The sequence below is a fragment of the Apiospora kogelbergensis genome (assembly GCF_038363985.1).
Source record: "Apiospora kogelbergensis strain CBS 113332 chromosome Unknown utg000009l_segment0_segment0, whole genome shotgun sequence".
Taxonomy (NCBI): Eukaryota; Fungi; Ascomycota; class Sordariomycetes; order Amphisphaeriales; family Apiosporaceae; genus Apiospora; species Apiospora kogelbergensis.
This window is the reverse complement of record NW_027117426.1, coordinates 2,225,535-2,249,873: the sequence shown is the minus strand read 5'-3', so window position 1 is coordinate 2,249,873 and position 24,339 is coordinate 2,225,535. Positions and strand designations below refer to the sequence as shown.

General features: G+C 52.4%; 12 protein-coding genes across 12 annotated transcripts; 3 read left to right on the top strand and 9 right to left on the bottom strand.

Moving 5' to 3' along the window:
* Window positions 1–706: 706 nt before the first annotated feature.
* PG998_013791 (uncharacterized protein) lies at window positions 707–1,471 on the bottom strand (the record flags this gene model as incomplete). Its single annotated transcript, XM_066880607.1, has 2 exons — window positions 707–906; window positions 970–1,471. 2 exons carry the CDS (start codon window positions 1,469–1,471, stop codon window positions 707–709), a joined length of 702 nt encoding a protein of 233 aa, XP_066724746.1.
* Window positions 1,472–2,437: 966 nt separating this feature from the next.
* On the bottom strand, window positions 2,438–4,323 carry PG998_013790 (uncharacterized protein; the record flags this gene model as incomplete). The annotated part of the gene is made up of 4 exons (XM_066880606.1): window positions 2,438–2,887; window positions 3,021–3,904; window positions 3,983–4,054; window positions 4,137–4,323. The coding sequence occupies 4 exons, from the start codon at window positions 4,321–4,323 to the stop codon at window positions 2,438–2,440; spliced, it is 1,593 nt and encodes a 530-aa protein (XP_066724745.1).
* A 794-nt stretch (window positions 4,324–5,117) lies between these two features.
* PG998_013789 (Major Facilitator Superfamily protein) lies at window positions 5,118–6,521 on the bottom strand (the record flags this gene model as incomplete). Its single annotated transcript, XM_066880605.1, has 2 exons — window positions 5,118–5,993; window positions 6,063–6,521. The coding sequence occupies 2 exons, from the start codon at window positions 6,519–6,521 to the stop codon at window positions 5,118–5,120; spliced, it is 1,335 nt and encodes a 444-aa protein (XP_066724744.1).
* A 1,610-nt stretch (window positions 6,522–8,131) lies between these two features.
* On the bottom strand, window positions 8,132–8,758 carry PG998_013788 (uncharacterized protein; the record flags this gene model as incomplete). Its single annotated transcript, XM_066880604.1, has 1 exon — window positions 8,132–8,758. The coding sequence occupies one exon, from the start codon at window positions 8,756–8,758 to the stop codon at window positions 8,132–8,134; it is 627 nt and encodes a 208-aa protein (XP_066724743.1).
* Window positions 8,759–9,545: 787 nt separating this feature from the next.
* Window positions 9,546–11,087, bottom strand: PG998_013787 (MFS general substrate transporter; the record flags this gene model as incomplete). Its single annotated transcript, XM_066880603.1, has 2 exons — window positions 9,546–10,934; window positions 10,998–11,087. The coding sequence occupies 2 exons, from the start codon at window positions 11,085–11,087 to the stop codon at window positions 9,546–9,548; spliced, it is 1,479 nt and encodes a 492-aa protein (XP_066724742.1).
* Window positions 11,088–11,456: 369 nt separating this feature from the next.
* On the bottom strand, window positions 11,457–12,830 carry PG998_013786 (Clock-controlled 8; the record flags this gene model as incomplete). Its single annotated transcript, XM_066880602.1, has 4 exons — window positions 11,457–12,078; window positions 12,160–12,473; window positions 12,689–12,771; window positions 12,818–12,830. The coding sequence occupies 4 exons, from the start codon at window positions 12,828–12,830 to the stop codon at window positions 11,457–11,459; spliced, it is 1,032 nt and encodes a 343-aa protein (XP_066724741.1).
* A 1,529-nt stretch (window positions 12,831–14,359) lies between these two features.
* On the bottom strand, window positions 14,360–15,051 carry PG998_013785 (uncharacterized protein; the record flags this gene model as incomplete). Its single annotated transcript, XM_066880601.1, has 2 exons — window positions 14,360–14,439; window positions 14,484–15,051. 2 exons carry the CDS (start codon window positions 15,049–15,051, stop codon window positions 14,360–14,362), a joined length of 648 nt encoding a protein of 215 aa, XP_066724740.1.
* Window positions 15,052–16,247: 1,196 nt separating this feature from the next.
* On the bottom strand, window positions 16,248–16,925 carry PG998_013784 (uncharacterized protein; the record flags this gene model as incomplete). The annotated part of the gene is made up of 1 exon (XM_066880600.1): window positions 16,248–16,925. The coding sequence occupies one exon, from the start codon at window positions 16,923–16,925 to the stop codon at window positions 16,248–16,250; it is 678 nt and encodes a 225-aa protein (XP_066724739.1).
* Window positions 16,926–18,354: 1,429 nt separating this feature from the next.
* On the top strand, window positions 18,355–19,395 carry PG998_013783 (ubiquitin-conjugating enzyme/RWD-like protein; the record flags this gene model as incomplete). The annotated part of the gene is made up of 8 exons (XM_066880599.1): window positions 18,355–18,387; window positions 18,440–18,447; window positions 18,508–18,537; window positions 18,570–18,675; window positions 18,745–18,778; window positions 18,836–18,950; window positions 19,011–19,192; window positions 19,259–19,395. 8 exons carry the CDS (start codon window positions 18,355–18,357, stop codon window positions 19,393–19,395), a joined length of 645 nt encoding a protein of 214 aa, XP_066724738.1.
* A 393-nt stretch (window positions 19,396–19,788) lies between these two features.
* PG998_013782 (CWC16 protein) lies at window positions 19,789–20,934 on the bottom strand (the record flags this gene model as incomplete). Its single annotated transcript, XM_066880598.1, has 1 exon — window positions 19,789–20,934. One exon carries the CDS (start codon window positions 20,932–20,934, stop codon window positions 19,789–19,791), a length of 1,146 nt encoding a protein of 381 aa, XP_066724737.1.
* A 1,371-nt stretch (window positions 20,935–22,305) lies between these two features.
* On the top strand, window positions 22,306–22,778 carry PG998_013781 (guanyl-specific ribonuclease F1; the record flags this gene model as incomplete). Its single annotated transcript, XM_066880597.1, has 2 exons — window positions 22,306–22,576; window positions 22,666–22,778. Coding segments are annotated over 2 exons (384 nt in total), but the record flags the coding sequence as incomplete, so codon positions are not given.
* A 398-nt stretch (window positions 22,779–23,176) lies between these two features.
* Window positions 23,177–23,719, top strand: PG998_013780 (uncharacterized protein; the record flags this gene model as incomplete). Its single annotated transcript, XM_066880596.1, has 1 exon — window positions 23,177–23,719. One exon carries the CDS (start codon window positions 23,177–23,179, stop codon window positions 23,717–23,719), a length of 543 nt encoding a protein of 180 aa, XP_066724735.1.
* Window positions 23,720–24,339: the final 620 nt, after the last annotated feature.

Here is a 24,339-nt window from a genome sequence, read left to right as displayed (position 1 = left end):
CTCATTTCATATGGCGACTTTCCAGAAGGGGCGTACCTGATCCTGCGAGTCAGGCGGCGTAGGGTCACGGCCGTGTACCATATGAGTATACGACAGGCGGGGTAGGCGACGTAGATTGTGTCGTACTTGTCCTTGATCACAGGTGCCACTCTCGGGGTTTTCTCCATTGATATTGCTCGGACTAAAGCCACTGTCCGATTCCGATGACATAGATGGTCCGCAGGCCTGGTATCCAAGAGAGGGACTTCGTTCCAAGTCGAACGAGACAGTCTTGGCAACCCGGTGTGGTGACTCTGGCTGAGAGGTTGTGGAGTTGGTATCTTGTAGCGTGTCCTTGGGAGTGCCTGTTAATTGGGTCAGATAATTGATGCTGTACCTGAGGGCGAGTATCCTTACACTCTGGAATTTCGCTGTCATTATACCTGACGGCAATTGACTCCTCCGTAACATCCTCAACTTTGTTTATTATTAGTGGGGTGATATAGATTTGTAAAGGCCATAGCAACCATACCTTGGAAAGCAAATTTGTTGAAGATGTATTCTTCCGTCTGCGGTTGTTTCAAGTGCTTAGTGTTGAAGTGATTGAAAGCTCTCTTGTGCTTGAAGGGCATCGAGTCTGCAATCCGAAGGCTACAGTCCGGTTCAAGGCAACGAATAACGAAGAATCCATCCCTCTCTGCGTGCCGAAAGACGCACTCTATGGCATCTAGGTCTTGCATTCGCAGCTTACGGGGTACCTCTGTGTCTGCAGCGTGTGTGGGTGACTGACATAAAGGTTAGCATAATCACCAATGGAACAGTACACAAGGACAGTACTTGCTTTGGTTGGAGACTTCTTGGCCTTCTTGGGTTCCTGCTCAGCAATCTCTACTTCTGGCGACTCGCGGAGGCGTTTCTCCCGATGGACTATAAGAGCCTGGGAATTGAGACTCGATTTCATATTGTCAGTTTCATGGCCCGGCCGCTCACCCGGGGCTCGTGATTCAGATGACATGTTGATCTTCGAGCTTTCACCTGGTGTCGCCTTGGACTCGCCGTCGCGGTCAAAAACAATGTCACTGCTTGCGGCGTCCAGAAGCTTATAGGTCTTGGTAGTATCAGCAAGCCCGGATTCAGGTGGAGAAGCGGCTGGGGTCAGCAGAAGCGAATCCAGATGGAAGGAAGAAGGAGTGGGAATGGCGGAAAGCAGAGGGGGTGCTGATGCAGCTGCAATGTCTGCCAGAGTTGTATTGACCATGGAAGCATCGACCTGCAGAGAGCTCAGAGTGGCCCGCAGCCCTTGCAAAAGGTCGCTTTTGCTCTTTTGGAACTTCAGACGCTTCTGGTCGACATGATCCAGGAGGGCACGAAGCTGAGCGAGATCTCCCTCCAGGTCTCGATTGCACTCGTCGGCAAGCGCAGCCACCTTCTCCTTGATTAGCCGGATGGAGAACTCGGATGCGGCGCCATTGAGATCGAAGGTAGAAGCCATGGCGGATCGAGATGCGAAGCAAGATGCTGATATTTCAAACCAGTAGGATGGAAGATGATGGGCGATGCCATTCAACATATAAAACCATCAGCCAGTTTGCGGCCAGGCAGGCGGTGGATGGCCGAAGTCAGCAAACGAGGGCGGGGATGGATGGTATCTTGAATAGGCGTGTGCGTGTGCGTGTGCGTGTGCGTGTGCGTGGGATTTGTGCGTTGGATGTGTCGGCGTCTGCGTCTGCGTCTGCGTAGGCTGCGGCTTCCAATAATAAAGTTGGGGTCGTTGCTGCAGCTTCCCATATCGGGCATGGACGGGCATCGACCGTCTTAATTGGACGAACAGTCCAGGTACCTTGTACACCGAATATTTACACACTGAATGCATTTACGATTTACGTATGGTCACGCTTCTGAATTAGCCTGATCTTTGATAGCTGGCACAAGACAACTCTTACAGATGCCTGCAACAAAACGTCGTTGGGCGAAAGTAGATGGTACCGTGTTATCTCAAGAGTGATGCTGAACACAGAATTCACCCTTTATAATCATTGGTGATACGTATGAGGAACAGTAAAAGAGGAGAACCTACGCTACCCTTGTGTATAACAGTCCAATTTTTGAGGTTTAATACAGGAATTTATTTCGTAGTATTAGTATAGCTCTGTATCTTATCAAGGATCGCTCACACATAGCAAAGTTAGAGCAGTTGACCATATGGTTTTATTATATAAGAGTAGCAGAAGGTCAGATTGCTAAAGGGGTTCAGGATGTTGGACCCAAATACACACCTAGGAGCTGTAGGTACAGCTGTCATATAAAGTATAGCATAAAATGAAACATACAGATACCTGAGCATCGTTGGCCTAGTTTTAAAAACTTAATAGTTGAAGGTGATAGGTAGATTGTTATTATTATTATGAACTTTGTGTTGAATATTCCCCCGATAGCACATATATGCAGAAAATTGTGTCTATCGTGTATGAATCTTGCGATACCTCACCACCTCATTCCCTTCCTCATCCACAACCCTCTCGGCCACGACCTTGTACCCACCGATGGCGGGCCAGACCTTGGTCCAGCAGACCCAGTAGAGGCCACCCAATAACAGCACGCCAACACCCACGACGGGGAAAGCGTAGTAGGGGTAGCCGTCAGCATTCCAATCTCCCTCAGGCGGGATGAAGGGGACAAGGGCGAGGAAGACGTTCGACAGCAGGAATAAGACGGCGATAGGTAGGTACGTATGCCAGGGCGATGTCCATTGCTCAGACTTCTTGTAGTGCAGGTAAATAACACCTGCGGCCACGAAGCCGTTGATCCAGGCGCCTGGGTAAGTGTACAGCTGGACGATGAAGTTGTAGGCGGGGCCGGGAGGGGGCGCGACCAAGACGATGACGGTGACGAGCCAATGCAAGAACAACTTCAAAGGGGAGTGAGAAAGTTAGCAAGTTTAGTACTAACCACAATCATACCCCAGCTGGCTGGCCTTTGCTACCCCTAATCGATTGGGGAAAGGCGAAGGCCGGGGACTGGAGTGGCCTAGCAAGACTTACAGAAGCAGCGGGGGAGCCAAACGGCTTGATCGAGGCCCAGAAACGACTCCAGGGTAATAAACCCTCTTTACCAAACTCCTGGTTGAGACGGGCGTGCGCGAAGCTGACGGCGAGCACGTTGCCCATGTTACTTAGGGCGACGAAGACGGGCAGGCGGCGGGCGGCGGCGCTATCGCCGAACATGTTGCGGAAGAAGACCCCGGCGACGATGACCTCGGAGGTGGCCATCTCCTCCTTGGAGATGGCGGCGAAATAAGCGATGTTGGCGAGCACATAGAGGATGGTGACGCCGCCGATGGCGATGGGGGCGGCCACAGCCAGGGTCTTGCGCGGGTGCTTGAGCTCGCCGATGACGTAGTTAGCGTTCTCCCAGCCCTTGTAGCTGTAAATCACATTCAGCAGGGCCGTAGAGTAGGTGTAGGCGCCGCCGCCGCCCCAGCCATTGCCCGTCTCGAGGCGAAAGGCGTTGTCGAAGTTGTGCGGGTTGGGCACCCGGAGGTGTCCGCCCAGCGCCGCGAAGCCCGAAAAGACGATGAGCAGCAGGATGACGACCTTGAAGACGCCCAGGACGTTGACGAGGCGCAGGCCCCAGCGCGGCAGCACGGCGTGGAGCACGGTCGCGAACGTGACGCACGCGATGCCGATGCCGCGCGCGACCCAGCTGTCGTCCTTAGAACCGGCGGCCAACAGGACGTAGCGGCCGAAAGCCAGGGAGTTGCCGGATGAAAAGCCTAGCAGGATCATCTGTGACGCGAGGACACACGTCGCTAGGTACCGTGGATGGCGATACACACGCTCCAGGTAGTTCTTCTCGCCTCCTGAGCGGGGAATAGCTAGGCCAAACTCAAGGAAGACGCTCAGGCCGCAGAATGTCAAGATGCCACCTAGAAAAAGCCAGTATTAGCACATCCAAGCACCACGGTTGGGAAAGGCGCGAAGTGCTGTGCTCTGTGTGTGCATACCTATAACCCATAGCATGATAGCGACACCCACGGAGCCGGTGGCAGCAAAGACGCTAGACGGGGTGGAGAAGACTATAATCACATGCTGTTAGCGGCGGGGGTGGGAACTGTGTAGTATAAGTTGCAGTTGACAGGAAGCCGGCTTGAGACGTACTACCCGTGCCGATCATCTTGTTCAGGATGAGAAAGACAGCGCCGGTGACTCCGATCTTTCTCGACTCGGCGATAGCAATCGTCTGCACCCTCTGCTCTCCGACCTCGCCCAGGGAGCCCTCCTCATCGACTACCGTATGGTGGGGGGCACGGCCTACACCATCTCCGTGCTTGATGTCTTTAGCCATGACTGCGTTCTGACGGGCAGTCCAGTCCAATTCCGTGCGATCAATGCATGTATGTAGACAAGGACAGCAGAGTCGCTCATGGGAGTCCCAGGTATTTATTGGCCTCCGTCCCATGGCGTCAGAAAATATGCAACCTTTTTTCCTCGACGGAACGTTCCACGAGTGCGCATGGATTGGTACATCGCAATGTGGGGCAACTCTTACGCCATCGCCCTTGTTGCCCGAGCTGTGCGCCGCGAGGAGAGCCAAGCCAAGGACAGGAAAGGACAGGAAAGATGCTGACAGCTGATGGGCGATTTCCAACAACTCAATCGACGATACGCGCATTGATTTCTTGTGCGTGCGGAGTATTTCTTGGCGCGCTGTCCCCCAAAGCTTGGCTGAGCCCTCTAACGTGCTTGATCCAGTCGATTGCATCTTACACCTGTAACATGACATTGGCCGTTGACTATTTTCTATCCTGCCCAAGGGGTCGTACGACTTGTGTCGCGAGACAACCTTAAGACGTGTGCTCTTCTAGCATGATCGAATAAACATCCGTCGAGGGTCTAGTGCCGCATTGAGAGGTTGGAAGAACCTCGAATGACAAAGCATCAATGCTCCAGGAATTCCCGCCCGAATGCCGGCAGCCTCTTTCTCTAGGGGATCTTCTTGTATCCAGTATGATCGAGTGAACATGTGTATTCTAACAGAAAAGAAATGCGAAGGGGTATCGGGCTCAATGAAAGCCGCACTCTATGCGATTAAATGGCATCAAACATGTTGCGCTGCGGTCGGACAGCGAGCCCATGGCTCTAGGCCTTAACTGCCAGCTTCAATCCGGCCTGGTGGATTCGGAGGCCTATGAAGATAAGGCCACCCGCCAAGCTACACACACCTCCATAGATCCAAAGACTCCTCCAATCGGGATCCTCGCCCGTCCCCAAGATACCACCACCGCCAGGGCCGCCGGCCAGAGTGCCAAGGCCAGCCAGAGCGAAGCCCAGACCCATCCGGCTGCCAATCTTGCTCTTGTCCTTGGTCAGGGCGATGAAGAGCACAGGGGGAAGCGCGATAAAGACACCAGAGAAGAACCCGAAGGCAAGCGCCACCACAATAATGCCCCCGACGGTGTGAACTTGAAGCATGACCAGGTTGAGGATGCCGCAGATGAAGGCGCCCGGGATGATGAGGTTCAGGGGACCCGTCTTGTCCGACAAGGCGTTGGGTAGAGTCCGTCCGAACATGGAAGCAGCGTTGAGGACGGCGACCAGGTAAAACGACAGGGACGAGTTGGTAATGCCCTGCTGCGCGCTGTAGAACGAGAGGTAGAAGAGCATGACGTAAAGGCCAATGAAGCCCAGCGCCGAGCCAACGATGAAGATCATAAAGGGCAAGTCCGTGAAGATGGTAAGGTCGAACCGGGCACGAGCGCCGGAAGGCTTGACGCGTATCTTCATGAACAGGATGGGGACCATCATGGTAGCGAGGGCGATGAAGCCCAAAATCCGGACACTCCACGGGAAGCCAATCTCGTTGACAAGCCGGTAAAAGGCGATGGGGTAGATGATACCGCCAAAGGAACTGCCGGCAGCGGCGAGACCCATGGCAAGGCCTAGCCGGGTGTTGAAGTAGCCAGGCAGAATGGAAAGGGCCGGCACGAACATGGTACCAGCACCAAGCCCGATACACTATATAGTTTCGATCAGTACGCTGCCTCCGACACCGTCATATGCAGCGTGGTCAGGCCAAGAACTCACGAAACCCTGGGCTAGAAGAGCCTGCCAGTAAGTGTGGACGAGTGACAGCATCATGTGGCCGAAGACGACGCCGAACCCACCCAGGGTGAGCAGCGTCTTGATGTAGCCCTTGTCATAGAACGGCCCGGCGATGAGGCCACCCAGCAATACCAGGTAGGCCTGGACAGAACCAATCCAAGAGATGTTGGACGATGACTCTGTAAATAGCTGCCCAGATTCGTAGTATGTCTGATAAACGCCGAATGTGTTCAGGATGCCCCACGAGTTGAAAAAGATCATGAATGCGCCCATCACTTGGAGCCAAGCCGTGATACCCCCGTTGGGCGCCGGAGGTGGGCCACTCTGAGCCGGCGGCGCTGACGGTGCGGGTTCGACATCGGGTTTACTGGTTTGTTGGCCGTTCTCGAGTGTCGTCTGAGACGCATCGGATGCGACAGCCTTCTTTTCGGTCATGGCCATTTCAGGTGTATTGCCCTCACAGGAAATAGCAGGTTGAGATGCAACTATCTAGCCTTCCAATTGGGGTGATGGTTAGTCTATATTTGCCAAGAGACGAGCGAGCCCTGGAACTGCGCACATCCGGATCTTTATTACTTTGGGTTTGGGGGTTGTGCCGTAGGTCAGCAAGAGAATGCGATGAGTCGGAACACAACACAGGTAAGCCATCAACCATCGGGTTGGCTTTAGTCGCGAAAGCGCGAGAGGGCTTACTTTTTGGGAAACGGCTGGCCACCCACGTTCCTCGACTCAATCCGACGGAATGATGTTTGCTATACCGGCGTGAGAACCGGACATAACAGCGAGAGCTCGGAGATGACCTAGTGGGTGACAAATGCATGTTGTATGCTGTACATATCTCCTCCATTCCGGTAGTTGTCATAGATACGTGGGTTTCTCTTTAGCCCAGCGATGCCTTAACCTGAAATGACCATAGTACTCGGACTTCCACCAAGTAGTCTTGAGATAGACTCGGGCCCAGCAGGTTGGCTGCGAGCCGAATCAGGTTGCGGGGTCTGTCGATCGGTTCGAACCACCAGGCATTCCACCCCTGGCTTGCATTGCTTTCCCTGGCTATTGTCACCACGGAGTTTTTTATTGTCTGAAATGAATATGTATATCTCACATACATATGAGCTGATGGTGTTGTTTACTACTGGAAGACCAGGCCAGGCACCAGGTGGAGGTGGCCCCCAGGTCAGTACCCAGAAGCTTAATTGCTAGACTTCGGACAGCCTATGCCGACCGGGCTGGTCAAAGCGAGGTTGCGATCCGTGCGACCAAGAACTCATCCCTCGGCTTTATACGGTATTGTCCGACTTAATCTCCATGCGCAATAAGGAATGATAGTCCGTCGCCAACGAGGGCGGCTCTGTTTTCATAAGCAACGTGTTGTACAGCGTCTGGCTCGCGTAACCGACTCAAGCTTAAACCAACATCCAGTTTCCCATTTGGGCATATGCATATCAATCCAGACAGACCGGGGCTTTGTGTCCCGCCAAATAGGATGAGGGTGTCACGTGGGATACCCAACCAGAAGTTTAGGCGTCGCGGAGATATCAGCTAGTTGGCGCCACTACAGGGAAGGGAGCTCTAAATCGCTACAGGGTAGCTATCCTGCAGCGACTGGCGCTCGGCAATACCTCGCTCACTCGAGCTGCCATTCTCCTGTTGCCGGAAGTCCGATGGTTGGCTGAATCGGGCTCTAGCACATCAAGACATAGACCAGGTGAGTCGGCGTCGGGGGCCAATAGTAGATATCCAGGTAATCGGCGGATCGATTAGATGGAGATGGGAATAGGCGACGGGTCTTCCCCAGAAAGCCAGCTGCATTAGTATATAGGATAAGTGACAAAGACATCACCCACCACGATTTATAACGCAACAATAGAGAACCCAGACGCCAGAGGATCATGCCAAGCATTTCATTCATCTACCTGAGTCCGGCTGCCCCAGAGACCCATCCGGCAAGTCCCCCGTATTTCCCTTCCAGCCAAGTGCCCCGTATTTCTTTTCCAGGCAGGTTCCCCGTATTTCCTTCCTTCCAGGTTCTCCGTATTTCTTGTCATTCTTTACTCGTCAAACACTCCTTCTCTCTTGGCCTTCTTGAGCTGCCGGCCAAGCTTCAGCGCCTGCTCTTGCTCGCGGATGACTTCGGCGCTCTTACCGCCGAGCTCCTGGCAGACGCGCTCCAGGTACACAGCCGAAGCCAGCGGCATGGGTTTCTTAAAACCATGCGGGTGGTCGGCCGGGTCGACGTTGCGCCTGTGGCAGGCGGCTGCGAGGCCCGCGGCGGCGTTGTACTTGATGCCATTCAGGTCCTTGAGGTTCCGGCGAGCCCGCGTCTCCCGGATGGCGTGAAGCTTGGGGACCACAGCCTCCTTCCAGTGGGCCTGGAGCTCGCCCATGGTGAAAGCCCAGCCCGCCGCCTCCATTTCTTCAAGAACCTTGGGCCAATTGCCTACATCGTCGAGCTTCTTCTTAATGCGCTTGTTGTTCTTTCTGGCATCATCGTTCTCCTGAAACACTACATCGCCGACAAGATTGGCAAAGATGACCATGTCGCACTCGGCATGGTAGCACCAGTCGCGGTTCGTCAAGTCAGCGATGTCGCCAGGCCTGTGCTCCTCCTCTTCGTATTTGATCACACTGATGGACGGGGCGCCGCCCTCTCGATACCAGCCGCCATCGGCCGTCATGGTGCGCGCGGAAATACACAAGAACGTCATGCTGATGATGGGCTAGTCTGAGTTCTTAGTGTTAGCATTTGGCTGTGGTTATTCGTTTTATTCTCACAAAGTCAGCTACAAACGCGACTTTATAATCAAAGGGATTGTTGACCAGCGTGATCTGGTAACCAAGAAACAGCCATTTATATGGGCGATGCTCATCTCAGCTTGGGGGATGCCCTCCATGGATGGGACCGCACATTTAACTCGGCGAGAGGAAAGTGGCTTGACTCACATACTTGCTTCTTACTGAATTCCAGCTGTTTTCTTTGGTATGGCAGGTTTCAATAACCTGAGATCGGTTTGCAAGAGGTTGTGTTGGGTTTGGTAAAGATAAACCAATGATGAAACGTACGGACGGTAACGGCAAACCAGTTCGCCTAACCGCCTGACCGCCTGAGGTGTCTGGTGGTTGGGTCCGATTGTTCGACCATAGCCATTCACCATTTTATCTTCAATAGTGACGGCATAGCATTGCCGAAGCTGTACCGAAGCTGTACCGAAGCTCTGTTGAAGCTGCAGTCACAGCACAATTAAGACAGATGAGATGGGAGATTACAGAATAGGCATCGTCTTATTAAGGACGCATTACACCCACATCGGAAGAATGCTAATTTATATGGGAATATGATTCTTATATTGGATATATTCTCGCTGCTACCCTGCAACAGATCTATCGGCTATTTACATCATTTGTGCCCTATGTTTACAGCGCTTATGCCCCCAGGCCGCTGTTACAGGGTAACTCTTATTACATCTACTGACTCCGTCCGTTCTCATTAATTCCAGTACTATGTTGCTTCTCTGACGGATGGATCTGCTGTTCTGCTATACCACCCGCTACATTATTCTGACCTGGTCTTTCCTGAGGGGTTTCTAGTCCTTCTTGTCTAACTTTCGTCTTGTTACTCAGGTCCCATCCTCCCCGCCAGCCAACCCAACCCTTCTCATGCGGGCCCCGGACGAGGGTAATCACCAGTGAGAGCCCCACCATCCCGATGCTCAGAGCGCCGCTGTGAATCCAGCCGCCCTCGGCGTACAGCCGATTGCCCATAGCGGTGCCAAACAGCTGTCCGCAAAACGTGATGACCATATAGACGGAGTTGACGGCGTTCTGGGCCTTTGGGTCGACGGACGCAATAGCCATGCGGTTAGCGACGACGACTACGGTCATTCCCAAGTCCCCCAAGAAGGCCCAAATTACAGGGCCCGCGAGCGAATAGGTGCCTACAAAGGTGCCCACGGTGACGGCAGGGATGGTGGCGACGACGTGGGCGAGGAGCAGCGTGCCCATGGGGTGGATGCGCGATGTCACGTAGCGTGAGACGAGGGGGCTCAGAAACACAGGCGCTATTCCAATCAGGGCGAACAGGGCCACAGTCAGCGTCGAAAGGCGGAACGTGGGCCCCACGAGTTGGAAGGTAAGCGTCGTCCAGAAAGACGTGAACATGCCCATGGTCATGAAGGCAATCAGGCCCGACTGCATCAACACGGGATGGCGTAACGGGAGCTTCAGAATGGTAAGGAGGGCGCGCGCATACGAGCCTCCGGGCCGCAAAACTGGGTAGTCAGGCATCATGACAAAGAGCATGGTGAAGATCAGCGCCTGCAACCCCAACGACAGCCAGTACACATTGCGCCAGGACGAGTACTGGGTGATGACGCCTGAGAGCAGGCGCGCCACCAGGATTCCGAAGATAATGCCAGACATGACTATGGAGATCATGGTAGCCCGATGCCGTGACGGCGCATACTGGACTGCAATGGGGAACATGAGCTGCGGCGTGACGGTGAGCATTCCAACGACGAAAGACAGGCCCAGGAAAACGGAGAAAGACTTCGTTAGGGTCAAGCCGAGCCACTGCGTGTAGTCTGTGTCAATCGTATGATATAGCCGAAAGGGGTTATGTGGATGTCGGTGGGGAGGACTCACGAACAGTGCTGTCACCAGTACAAGTGCGAGAATCATGGGCCGGCGATGAATGATGTCCCCGAAGGGGATGATGAACAGCAGGCCGCCAGCATACCCAGCTTGCATTATGGTAGGTACAAGCGAGGCGCGCTCATCCGAAACATCAAAATCGTCCGCGAGGACGTCCAAGATGGGATGCGAGTAGTAGATGTTCCCTACACTAAAAGCTGCAACCTATAGGTATCGAGGAGAAGTTTTCAGCATTCTGCACTGTAGGTAATTCCATTGGCAACTCACGCATGCATAGATGATGTTCTGGCTCCATGTCAAGTCATGATTGGCCTGGGGATCCCACCGCAGCCATGGGGGTGTTGCTAATGAGCACATAGTGGCGGGCTACTGTTATTCGTGCTTTGATGCCTTCAGGGGTCTTCTCGGGCTCGTATGTACTACATCAGAACGTGTTTTAAAATGATATGAATTGTTCGGTTCACTTACGAGACTTACTGGAGAAATCCAGCCGAACGGCGTGTGGTATGTTGAGTTGCGCGAGTCTGTGTTCTCTTAAAGCCGATGGCACTAGCATATCTCCCCGCATTCGTCATGATCCTTCGGTTGTTATCCCTACCCGCGGCCGTCAATTGGCGCGGCGACAACCTGCTTGTGACTTGGCACAATGATCGTCTTGTCATTCCTCAATTGAGTAGACGGATTCGAAGCGACGTCGGATTTCTCAGCACAGCGGCATCCGGAGTGTCATCTCATGGTGTAACCCCTGGAGCCATAGCCAGGTCGACATGGTCTAGTCATCTCTTCACTGGCACGACGACCAACACCATCCCATATGCGGCCCGGGACAAGAATCCTGTGGGCTTCTTGAGCGAACTGCTCCATATTCGGCGGCAAATTGTTTCTGGTCGATGTGCTGGCGACCTGACTTGCGCCGGCCCCAGGATTCCCTGTCAACCACCCTTCTTTCCGTCCATCGTCCGAATTGATTCGCACGCAGCTTATCCGTACGCCGTCGCCCGCGTTTTCCCAAACCAGGTCATCAGCATTGGCACCAATGATACTTGGCGGCGGCTCGGTGACGCCTTCAGTGTGCGGCTCGTCGGTAAACATGGCTAGTTCGGCATCGAAATCGGCGACCGGCGCAGCTGTCATTTCGGCTGCACCACTCGCAGTGCTTTCGTCTTCATGAAAAAAGACGGTCGTTCTTTCCGAAATCCCAGCGCTATTCTTCTTCCTGGAGTTGCTGAAGCGCTGGTAGATGGTTCGAGGTCGGTTCCGTGTTGTATTGCGTGAAGCCGCTCTCTCGAAAATCAGGTTTATCGAGGGCAGACAGAGACAGACTATTCCGATGGTTATCTCCACAGTGCTATAGTGCCAATGAAGAGTCAGCTCCGTGCACATTATTGCCTTGGGTGGCCAGTGGCCAAGCCAGCTGCCCGACACTCACCCGCAGAGGTTCATCACCACGAAGTCCCTCGTCACGTCTGTTGACCATTGGAAGATATAGATCCTGTACTCGCGAAAGCCTGCCACCGCCACGGCGATCCCACCTGCCCCCAACATCGCAGCGACTTTAATCTTCTTCCGTGGTGGCATATTCAGTTTCCATGCCAGGGGAATGGGTATGACCAGTATGATGAAGTCAGTAACGAAGGCTAGGGCGGTGTCTGTGAGGAAGACCTTGGGCTGGTCAAGGCAACGGCCCGGTATGCTTGGATCCCAGTAATGGGCAATAGGCCAGCAAACGAATATCTTGATGATCTGTACCGGGGTGTAGGCGATCAGGAGGAACCAAACATAAAGTCGAATGCACCTTGCGGTACGCTTGTAGATAGAGAACAACCTCGCCGTTAGTAAGAGCAAGGAGGCTTTGGTGAAAAAGGCAGCCGGGATCCAGATGATGGAACTAGCATACAGCCACTTTTGCATCGCACGCATCAGCACTAGTGAGGGTTATATCGCGGCTTGTCACGTACCTTGAGCACTTCTTGATAGTCTTCGCGCATCAAGTCCCAGGCATGATGACCTTCTCCCCAATAGCCCACTGCAGCTCGATTATCTATCAGCTTTTGACAAGAGCATCAAGTGAGCACTGTACAGCTTACTTAGGTAGCACATAGAGATATAGAGACACACCAGTACCTGCGACCTGTAGTTAGTGGTAGTTGAGAGCAGGGCACGGGAGAATCTCAGATGAAGGTGGCCGAACCAAAGCAACAAAGCTCGTATCTATGTTCACAATTATGAGTGTACAGTCAGCACGTCTTTCGTGTGCGAGCCGGCTTACAGTCTTCAGTCGTCGTAGGAGATTTCAGAGTATACTTGGAGTAGCAACGTAGCATATAGAAGATCAACATGACCACATTGCAAACTATGAGGCCGGCTATGTTGACTGTCCATAGACCGTCGGCCGGGTGTTCAAAGTTCGGCGTGACTCCTGGCGGCGGTGGCACAGCACCTATCGACCTCCACGGTTAGTTCTTGCGATCACATACTCATCACCGCAATCCCGAACTGATAATAGCAAGCGACTCTCGAGGTGTGAAGCTTACCAATCTGCTGTCTTATCTGGGCTGGCATGCCACTCATTTCACGAGTCTGTCACATTAGCAACGTGTTGCCAAGACAGTAAATCTTCCCGGAATGAAAGTCACCATGTCCTGGAGTTGTGAGAGGTAAAGGCCTGGGGATGGTTTGGACACCCCCAGGTAAAGTGCCATAACACAAATTTGGGGGCTTCCAGCTTTGATCCGGCACTTTGGTTGAAAAGACCCCCAGTTTCCAAATGTCGGCGTCTTTCTCAGACCTGTACTATGACCCTCAGATATGTTCCCGGAAGCGAGAGTTTCCTGACTCGTGACCCGAATAATGAGATGAATCTAAAAGTTGGCAGTGTGGAAGCCGAACCATCCATTCCTGTGTGTAAAGTTCAATGGTGCTTTCGGTACTGCGTCTTATAACCGGCGATCAATGCCCGGAGCTTGAATTTGGCCCCAGATTGGCGACTCGAGCTTCTTTCGTGCATCAACCGTCTGGTCATTTTGCGCCCCCAGCCGCCGGTATTCTTCACTGCATCATTGTTCCTCGCTAGAAGGACTTTAACAGGCCACAGGGGCGAATAAAGGCTCTGCATGGAGGGGGCAAGGATAATTTTATTCTCTTTTTGGCAGAAGCTTCGCCAGGTACCCCGATTTCAACCCCAATTTCAACCCCGCTGGATGTGTGGCGCTACACATCCAATTGCATGTTCACATTTCATTGTCTGACATCCTTTGCTTGCATACTTGATACTTGGCAAGATGTGTTGGAGTCTCCTGCGCCCTGATACAGAGTGTATATTATTAGACTTGACGCATCTGGCAGACAATGGGCTTCAGGCAATCGAAATTATTATATCTGCGTGCTAAACCAATGCGTGCTTCACCTCCGCAATCTGTGATGAGTGTGTAGTACATTGACCAATTGTACGTGTTCCTTCCCAGATCTCCTACAGGACGCCAAAACGTGACGTTTCCCCCATTCCTTCCGTGGAGCAAGGAAAACCAGTTGAGCATTGACCAGCACCTTGCTACACGTGAGCTAGAAAGCCGCTATGGGCTTCAAATTGCAGAATCGTTGGTACAATCCCACGAGATGTGTAGACATGATCAACCGTCCAGCTCCATGACATCAGATCCACTCGAGGTCGTCTCTTGAGCAGTACCGTTGCGCGGGTCGTCCTCAGGCTCTTTTGGAGAACAGTCTTCTAAATTCAGATATTAGTACAGGTACGACAGTTGATGAATGGATCTCTTGTCGTGCTTGCCTTCTTGTAGCTGTAAACACATGTCTTCATAAGCAGGTAGTTCTCATACTCTTGTGCGGCCATATCCCAGTCTACATGGTGCTCTGCAAGGAACTCGGAGATCTCCTTGGCGGTCAGGCTGTAGTCGTCGGCCTTGCCATTTTCCCCATGCTCATTGTGGACGGACATCTGATGTGCGTAGAAAAGCTGGTACAACAACTCCATGAAAACATAGATGTTTGTTTTGGTTGCCCACGCAGTCTCCTTTCTGACAGCCATGGCGAATCTAAAGAAACCATCTCCAGAGAGGCTGCTCCTCAAGTGCTTGTTGATGCTTGGCCTTCTGGCAATCTTGATCATGTTCGCGAGTACTTTGTCCACTACGTGACATCCTTTGGCCAAGTTCTTGAAGATGGAGGTGGAACCGGCCGCCTTGGACCAAGCGTTGTAGATCTGGAAGTCAAAGTATGGGCGCTGTAAAATCGAGTCACCTGAGCGATACTGCATACCGCTCTTGGGCATCAGATCTTGCAGTGGCGACTTCCGATTCCGCATGCTGGCGTGATGTACTGTTTCAAAGATTGGTGTTGATGGTTGAATGGGTGTGGTTGGAACAAGGACATCGAGCAGAAAGCGTGATTTTCAGAGGATCAAGAAATAATACAATTGACAGTTAACCAACTTTTGACCTTTTGTTATGGGTTAAGTCATGCCCTTGAGCAAAAATAAGGTCCTCATCCTCATCGATGACAGCAGCTTGGATCTCAGGCAGCAATCAAATAAACAAATCACGACAACTTTCTGTACCGAAGCAGTGAGAGCCAAAAAGCATTCAGTACACCGAGAAACGTTGTCACAGATCGGTGTAACTTCATGAATACGATTGTTTTATCAAGGTAGCCTCAGTCAGGGGCTAGGATACTATTTACTAATGGGTGTATATATTCGAGGATATATGTAAATGCTAAGAGTAAAACCATACATTACCGTAATTACAGTCACAAAGTATCTCTTTTAACTTCTGCTAATGTGAAAAACAAGTTCCTCTGGTAAATACAAGTGCTGCCTGGTGTGTAGTTCCTTCCACCACATGTTGAGGAGCGTCGAGGAGCAAGATCATGATGATTTCATCGACTGATCTGTGACTATCAAATGGGTCCCAATCACAGTTGACCTCCTCCGAAAGAAGAAAATGCATAAGAAACCATCATGTATTCAGAGCAAGTCTGTAAATGATTCGATTTATTCATTCTTGTATATAGTCTTGACAAGATATCATCCCTTGTACCAGGGGATGTGCTGCTTTTCTGCCTTGGCCCCTTTGACAACTCGATCCCTCATTTGATTGCATAAACACAGCACAGTTTCTAGCCCAAGCCGGGACGCGTAATGGAGGCAACGGAGGCATAGAACTTAGTATACACTACAAAGCCTCTTTCATGGTGCGTGTCCCGTCCATGTCAGCTCCTTAGCAGAGAGAATGTGGCCGGTGACTACGAGGCAGTCACATGTCATTGAAGAATGAAACCGATTAAAGCTATACATTCTTCAACGTAGTATATGGATTTGTATTTTTGTCTCTACTCGTCACATTGTAAGGCGCAAAAGAAGTTTCTAGCAGTATGTAGAGTATAGTTATAACCCCTATCCCCATCCTACCCACCCATCACAAGACGCCTCTCATTAAATACATAAAATTCGCTGTGTTCCCACCCGAAGTCTAGTACTTTGTTTATGTCTACAAGCTCATGTCATCTGCTTCCAGGTTTGGGCTTGGGTTTGGGCTGGGCCGCCCCCAGTGCACCCATGTTCAGCGGCGCGGGCTCGACGGCCTCGACGCCACACCGCACCTCGACGCTGCGAATGATGCCACCTACAGTGCGCAGCTCGGGCATAAAGACGACAAGATTTTCGAACTCTTGGCAGTTCCAGTCGGCGAATACGCGGGCCTCGCAGCCGTCCTCCTTCTCGGCCATGAAGGTGCCGCAGTTGGCCGGTGTCCGCGGGATATTGTAGCACTGCGGCGCCGTGGTGTTGGAGACGGGCCGCGCGATGGGGATGCGCATCATGGGCGAGCCGCGGCATTGCTTGGGGCCCGGCGACCCGGCGTACAAGAGCGCTGTGATGGGAATGGGGGCCTTCTTGGGCGGCTTGGGCGCTGTGCCTGGGGCTGGCTGGCCCGTGGGCACGACGTCAGAGCCCGGGATGAAGGTGGCGTTGGCCGACGCGGCGTTGAGGCTGCTGGCGTTGGCTGGCGGTAAAACCGATTCAATCATGGCGTTGTTCCCTTTCTGCGCGTCTTCCGCATGTACGGCTCCATCGACCATGGCCGGTGTGGTTTGGGCTATTCGTTGTCGTTGCGCGCAGGCTGGTGTGGTGTAGAGAGCGCTGAGCGCTGTGGCAAAGACTGCCGCCGTGTTGAGGCGCATCTTTATTCGATAGGGAGGCGATTAATGCCAAGTAGAGCGTCCAATGTCTAGTAGGCTCGAAAGAAACTTAGATTATTAATTATATAAAAGATCGTGGGGATTTGGTAATCTGGGATCTGGGGATTCTTTATGTGTCGTCGCATGATACACGCCAAGCCTTTCAGCGTTGCTATCTTGGCGTTTCACGATGTCGGCGCACGGTATCGACAATGTTTCCATTGCGCTGCCAATCAGCCTGCAATCCTTTACAAAGTGTTTCATCGCTCATAAGAACCAACACCTGATGCTTGGGCCCTGTCAGAAGCCCTGTGTCATTTAGTTGTCAAGGGTTGCGATTTGGTATTGGTAGGTGATAATGAGAAACGATGCTTTTTTGCTCATTTGATTCCAGAAACGCGGTTCGCAGTGTAAAGCAAGCAGCTTTAGCTGATGTCATATTGTGATTGAGTACCTTAACATCTCCATCACTGAAAAGCATGGCAACGAGTCGGTTATGAGCGACAAAGAGCTGAGCAAGATTGGTATAGTTGACCTGGCGAAACGTAAACGGGTCAATTTTTATTATCAATATCCCTAGTGTAAGCGTTGTCCGGGAGGTTTTGTCGCCAGATGCTGCTCCAAGATAGCATGGTAGGGCTGACGGGTCGCCTCTTGAAAACGAGCGCAAATACGGTGTTGGCTTTAAAGGGTGGACTTAGTCACGAGAGACATCTTGAGTGCCCTGGGCGGCGGTACTGTTGAATTTAGCGGCTGAGAAACGGGCGTTGTCTTGACCAGGGCAAAGGCAAAGCTTGACGTGCAAGAGTGAAACCTCGGTGCAGACAGGATACCATTAAACGCATAAGTGCTCTATTCAGTTATACAAAACCAAAGCGGGCGATCGTCGTTTCGGCATGAACGGTAGACGGGCGACCCTGCATCCAACCCATAGCGGTATATGTACATACATACACATTCCACTCCCAGGATGGCGGGGCTTATCCTTATCGCATAACGACGTGGATGCTTCATTCTAGACCCCTAGACCCAAACCAAGGTCAGTAAGGTTGAGGCGTCATTGTCTAAATGCGTCCTGCTCTGGTGACTCCGCCGTGGTCCGGGTCGGGTCAGGTCAGTTGATCATTGACTCCTCCTCCTCCTCCCGTCGTTTTCTCTTCAATTCACCTTGACGAAGAAAGGAACGACCATATCAGCTCCTTTCATTCGCCATTTCTTCCGTTTACGTGCACTACCTCCGGACCCGACAAAGCTTCCCCTCCTTCGCCTCAGCTGTTCAGCTGCCCAACACCCAACACACCCAAACCAGCATCTCGGCACAGATCGACGCCTACTGTCCCACCACCACCCAACAACCGACCATCCCCACGATATCCGATCCCATCGTAGCACATTCGCCCAAGAAAGGTCCCCGACACCCACGACAGGCAAAATGAGTAGTCCACGGCGCCGTATCGAGACTGATGTAAGTCCTATCACGAAACCCCTTTCGGCCATCTGCTGACATGTTTCTCCAGGTTATGAAGTATGCTCCATGCTTAACCACCGTATCTTCGCATGCTACAATTGACTGACTGTTCAACAGGATGTACGAGACGCTTCCGATCCGCATAATGTCTATTCTACCCACTGACCTATCTGGCAAAGGCTCATGAGCGACTACGAAGTGACTCTCATCAATGACAATAGTAAGTCGTCTACTTTGCTACCCGTGCCCGAGTATTCCCCGCCAACTAACATTTGGACTCGTAGTGTAAGACTTACCTCCCGACCAACGAATGGCTACATTGCGAGCACCGGTAACTGATACCCGACCAGGCAGGAGTTCTATGTTCGGTTCAAGGGACCTACAGAGAGTTAGTTCAGGGTGGCCGACAATCTTCATTGCCGAATATTATACTGAGAGTTGACAGCTCCCTTTGAAAACGGCTCGTGGAAGATCCACGTGGAGCTCCCCGAGCAGTACCCCTACAAGTCGCCCAGCATCGGTTTCGTGAACAGGATTTACCACCCCAACATCGACGAGTTGTAAGTCTGGACCGAGTCGAACATACCTGTAGGGAAAGAGAATACTAAAAACCTAAGAAGATCTGGTTCGGTCTGTCTCGATGTCATCAACCAAACTTGGTCCCCCATGTTCGATATGATCAACATCTTCGAGGTCTTCCTGCCCCAGCTCCTGCGATACCCGAACCCTTCCGATCCTCTGAACGGCGAGGCCGCTGCTCTGCTTATGAGGGAGCCGAAGAGTTACGACGCAAAAGTCAGGGGTTAGTTTTTGATGTGTCTAGCCTGCTGGGCGTCTCGGACCCGTTTACAACTAACACTCATGGCAGAGTACGTCCAGAAGTATGCCAGCAAAGACGCCGCGGACGAGGCCGGCAACGAGAGTGAAGATGACGACGATATGTCATCTGTGGCAAGTTTCGGCGACGAGGACGACGAACCAGCCGGGCAGATGGACGATGTGTAGACAATCGTCTACTGCTTGAGAATTCCCCAACCACTCGGTTGGCAGTCGTCGCCTTTCGTATTGGAGCTTAGGAGTTTTGCGTTTAGTCTAGTTGGCACCCGGTCTGGATGGAGTACTTTGTGGGATTTGCATACTGAAGTTGACTGGTTTCCATGCTGCTCACATGCGCCGGTTTCCGGGTCTTTCTCTTTTGGCACAAGATTGACTTTTCGCTAAGGGGCTTGTTTGCCATGGAATATATGGATTTTGGAATCAAGCAACTCATGCTTTCCCGTCAGGTTTCTAATGCAATAAGCGGCAAGTTGTTATAAACAAATGTACGATTCTACTATTGTAGCCAATAGCGCTGCTAAAACCATAAGTTTCTAAGCAATGCGCACGTATCTATACACCTTATTGTGAACGCCTCTTAACGCCATTGCCCCTGGGTATCTTCAAATGCAAACCGAGTCGGGCTCCATATCCATCAGGAGGAATCCGAATCATACGTGACCAACGCCGTAGGTGTCTTTTTACACCGCTATCCTCCTTGCGCGGCACCTTGCCTGGATGTTCAGTCCCTTTCGCTTCTATGCGCTTCCTCTTGATCCCCGATAGCCTGGCAACGCCACTGGAAGGATTGGAAATGAGAAAAGGGTCATGGGCAGCTCGCGTGTTCCCAACAATTTCGGAAACTATACTGTCCCTCATCTGAGCCGCTGTGGATTCGGACTTTAGTCGCTTCTTGCTGGTGGTGGAGGACGATATGTTTCGTAATGCAGCGGTGTTACCGTTGGTACCAAAGAGCGGCTTTGATAGTACTCTCTCCCTTGCCCCCATGCCGTTGGCGGTCGGTCCAGCAAATTCTACCAGAGCAGCCCGCCTTGCGTCATCCTCGTGTGCGGGTACCAGCTCGATTCCCAGGCTCATGCGGTCCTGAAGATCCTCCGACGCGCGGCCCTCTTTCTCCCGCGCGTGCCGGCCGACCCGAAACTCCCTGCGCAGCCTCCGATTCTGCTCGTATGGGTCCTCCCAGGCGCGCTGGCTCGCATCCTCGAGCTCTTCGATGCGTACTTTCGCGTGAGTCAGTTGCTCGCGGTCTTCAATGGTCTTCTCGAGTTTTGCGAAGGCGCTACTCCGTAGCTGCTCACGCTCCTTTTCCGTCAGGATCTCCACCTGACCCTCTGCGTCGGCCTCACGGTCCTCCCGCCGCTTGCCGCCCTCGACCACCTCGTACGCCGTATTCCGAGGGTCGGTGCGGATTTCGATGGCGCCGCCGCACTCGACGTGGCGCATGCGGAAGCTGTAGATTGGCGTGCTGTAGTAGTTGCCGACCTTCTTCTTCTCGGCGTTGAAACGCACCCCCTGCCCGATGATGGTCGGCTTAGGGCAGTGCCCGCACCACACGGCGAAAGGCATCTCGAACCGCACCGTCAGGATCCCCTGAGACGCCAACTTCGAGGCCCGGTTGCCCAATGCGTGCTTGCGGTTCACCTGGTTGCCCGACGCAGTGCCCTCGAGGTCCGGCGGGACGTACCGCCCCATGTTGAAGCCCTGCATTCTGGCGGCGGTCGATCGGTCGGTCGGTGTTTGTGGTGGTGCAGGCTGCTTTCAAGCTTCGAGATCCTACTCAATGTGTGGTATAGTCGTCTCTCGTGGGGCGGTGGCCGGGCGCGACACCTTGTTGGATTATATTTCGTTGGTTGTGGTCGTTGCTACAACATGACGATATGACGACAAAGCAGGTGTGGATTAGAATAATTTAGTGGTTTTGGGGCTTTCCTGGGCCCCACATAAAGATTATGCATCTATCTCTGTTGTCTACGTGACCTTAGGAGAAAGCCAACGGGAGGGCGATATGAACTCAGCTTCGCAACGGGTTTCGATGGGTCAAATCTAAAATGATTGTTGTATGAAACAATGTCGTTGTTCTTCTCATTGCCCAGCCTGTCAAGCATATGGACACATGAATAAGGGAAATGCGGACATATCGTGTATACAGGATATGCAGTTAACGAAGCTCAGCTGTGCTCAGCTGTCACGTCTCAATCTTACGATCACATGGTATTGCCCTCTTGGGTAGATACTCTCCGACTTCGGGTAGAGAGCATACGAGCCTCTGCACCAGCGAGTACTGCAATGCGAATGTTTTCTTTGCCGGTCTACAGTATCGGATATGTTTTACAGGAGATTGTACAGTGTCGTCAATGCAGTAGCAGTTGGACCAATCGGGTCCTGTAGAGAAGCATCGATTTGTTACGAGGCATTGGGTCGCAGCAGGCTGAGCAGACTGGAAGCGGACGGCGGGTTGTGAATGGTGGCCAGGCACTTTATTTGAGTCTCCTAGCTCAATGCCGAGTCTCCTTAGCGCCGGCTTAACATATGGACCCTGACTGTCTGAAGGGCTCATCCGTTCTTCCCCCGCCAACCTTATCCGCACGTTTCCAGGAGTTGCCTTCCACTTCGGGCAGCTCGAAGAATATGCCCACTTGCAAGCCAACATCAACAAGGCAGTCCTGAAAGTACGGCATGGGGATTATGGCCGTTATCTCACGCACGTGTCCCCGGCAGTGCCTCTCCGTGGAATATCAATGGATCCCGTTCTGTCTTACTGCGGCCGTACCTGGCGTTTTGAGCTGACAGCTGAGCCCGACCGAGTGCTCAAAGAGGAAGTCGATGGAATGATCTACATGACAATAACGCGCTAGAAGTTCCCATTGCTTATATTACTGAGCGCTCGACTATATGTAGGTGTGTATATATATATGTGTGAGGACAGTCCCCTTCCCGCCTCAGAATTCACACTTTCTGCATCATCCGATCCTTGCATTCCACTCGTTCCTGAATTAGCAGACCTGTCAAATCACCCCGCTTTCTGCAGTGAAGATCCCGCGCGGCCCGCAAAGTACCGCCTAGCCGTCAAGATGCAGTTCCCCCCTCCTGGCTCTCTTCCCCCTGCTGGCCGCGTTCGCCGCCGCAGCCCCTGCCGCGTTGGAGGAGCGTGCTGCCACCACCTGCGGCGGCCGGTCCTACAGCGCGGCCCAGGTCAGCGCGGCCTCCCAGCAGGCCTGCGACTACTACCAGAGCGGGAAGAAGGCCAACAACTACCCGCACACGTACAACAACTACGAGGGCTTCAACTTCCGCGTCGCGGGCCCTTACCAAGAGTTCCCCATCAAGACCAGCGGCCTGTACACCGGCGGTGAGTAGCCAGTTTTTCTTGTCGCAAAAGGGAGTTGGCTGTTGGTTGATGACGTGATACATGACTGACATGCGTTCTGTACTACTAAGGGAGCCCCGGTGCTGATCGTGTCATCATCAACACCAATTGCGAGGAGGCCGGCGCCATCACGCATACTGGGGCCAAGGGAAACAACTTCGTTGGGTGCTCTGGCACCAGCTAGAGGTCTTTGTATGGAGAGCCAGCCGGCTTATAAGTAAATATAGTTGTGGGGATTAAAACACCATTGGCTCGCCTCTAAAAAAGGGGTTGGTGTCTGGTCCAAACCCCTTCATAAGTAAATGATGATGACTATTTAAACTTGTCTCTTGAGTTTCGGGCCGCATGAAATCGATGTAACCCTCAATGGTTTCGCGATTGGATGGGATAATCCGAACGCATATTTCCCACGGCTGGGTTGCCCTTTTGAGATGCCAAATACGATCCTGGTCGCAGACATGTTGGGCCCTTCCCCTCAGACATGCGGCACAGCTACTTTAACCACCAACCATGAATAAAACATCTCATACTCGATATTTCAAAGCAAAACTACTGGCTATTAGCACACGCTAAATTGTCACAATGATTCCAGAGGTTGCCACAGAGCTTGAATACTTTCGTCATGTTCCTTGGTGTGCGGAATACCTCGACAGAGATGATCTGTTGGTCCTACCTATCGTACGGACGCCGCCCGGGACTCCGGCCGATGACGCGAGGACTGGGCCTTCCGATTACTTCTTTCTCAAGACATTGAATACGCCTGAGACCATTGCGCATCTCGCGGCTGCCGCCACGATACCCGACAGCAGCCAGTCTGCCAATGAACAAACTATTGACGAGGTCAGCGTGTTCCTCGCCATCGGCTCAGGCGTCATGGGGTTCAAGGGCACGGCCCACGGGGCGTTTCTGGCCGGCATACTCGACCTCGCCTTCATTATCAAACTTGGGACAGAAGGGCCTGGGGCGGCCGTGATGAAGCCCCCCACCCGTCGTCACTGCGTCCATGAATATCCGCTACCGCGCGCCTCTCCGCGTCGACCCGGATGGGGGCAAGCTATCGCATATGCGGATCGTCGTCAAGACCAAGTTGCGGCAGGAGAAGCCCGCGAAGCGACTCGTTTTTGAGGCGGTAATTGACTGTGATGGGGTGGTTGTCGCGACCGCTGAGGCTGTATACGTCGAGCCTGGGCCGAGACTGTGATAAGTGGAGGTAACTTTCATGTTGCAGCATGTACCATGATGCAGTTATACCAGTTTGGAGTGGTTGTCATGTTCACAGATGCATTAAATATGCTATATCTTTAAGACTCTCGCCAGTTTTCATGCAATGGAGTGCGTTTAGAGCTCTTGAACGCATCACAGCTCTCTCGAAAGGCAATAAGATCAGCATATTTCGAAAAGTATATTCCAATAACCGTATAAATCGCCTTATGACTCTGTCTATTGGCTGCTTATTTTGATGTTCTTGCAGCTGTTTCTCTCATGTCTTCAATCGGCGGTGAATTGGCGCGTCCTCTAGAACAATTATAGTTGGGCTATAGCTAGGGGTATGCAATATTTTATTGAGGTGGTCGATATCATTGTCATTGAATTTAGTCATGGAACAACTCCAAGTGAACAAGTATCTAACATAAGGTATTTGTACATGTAGTAGGTACTAATTAATTGTAACAATCCGTGAGATAGAGAATAAATCTCCACGATGCTGCTAGTATAATAAAAGCTTAACAAAGGTGAATACGTAA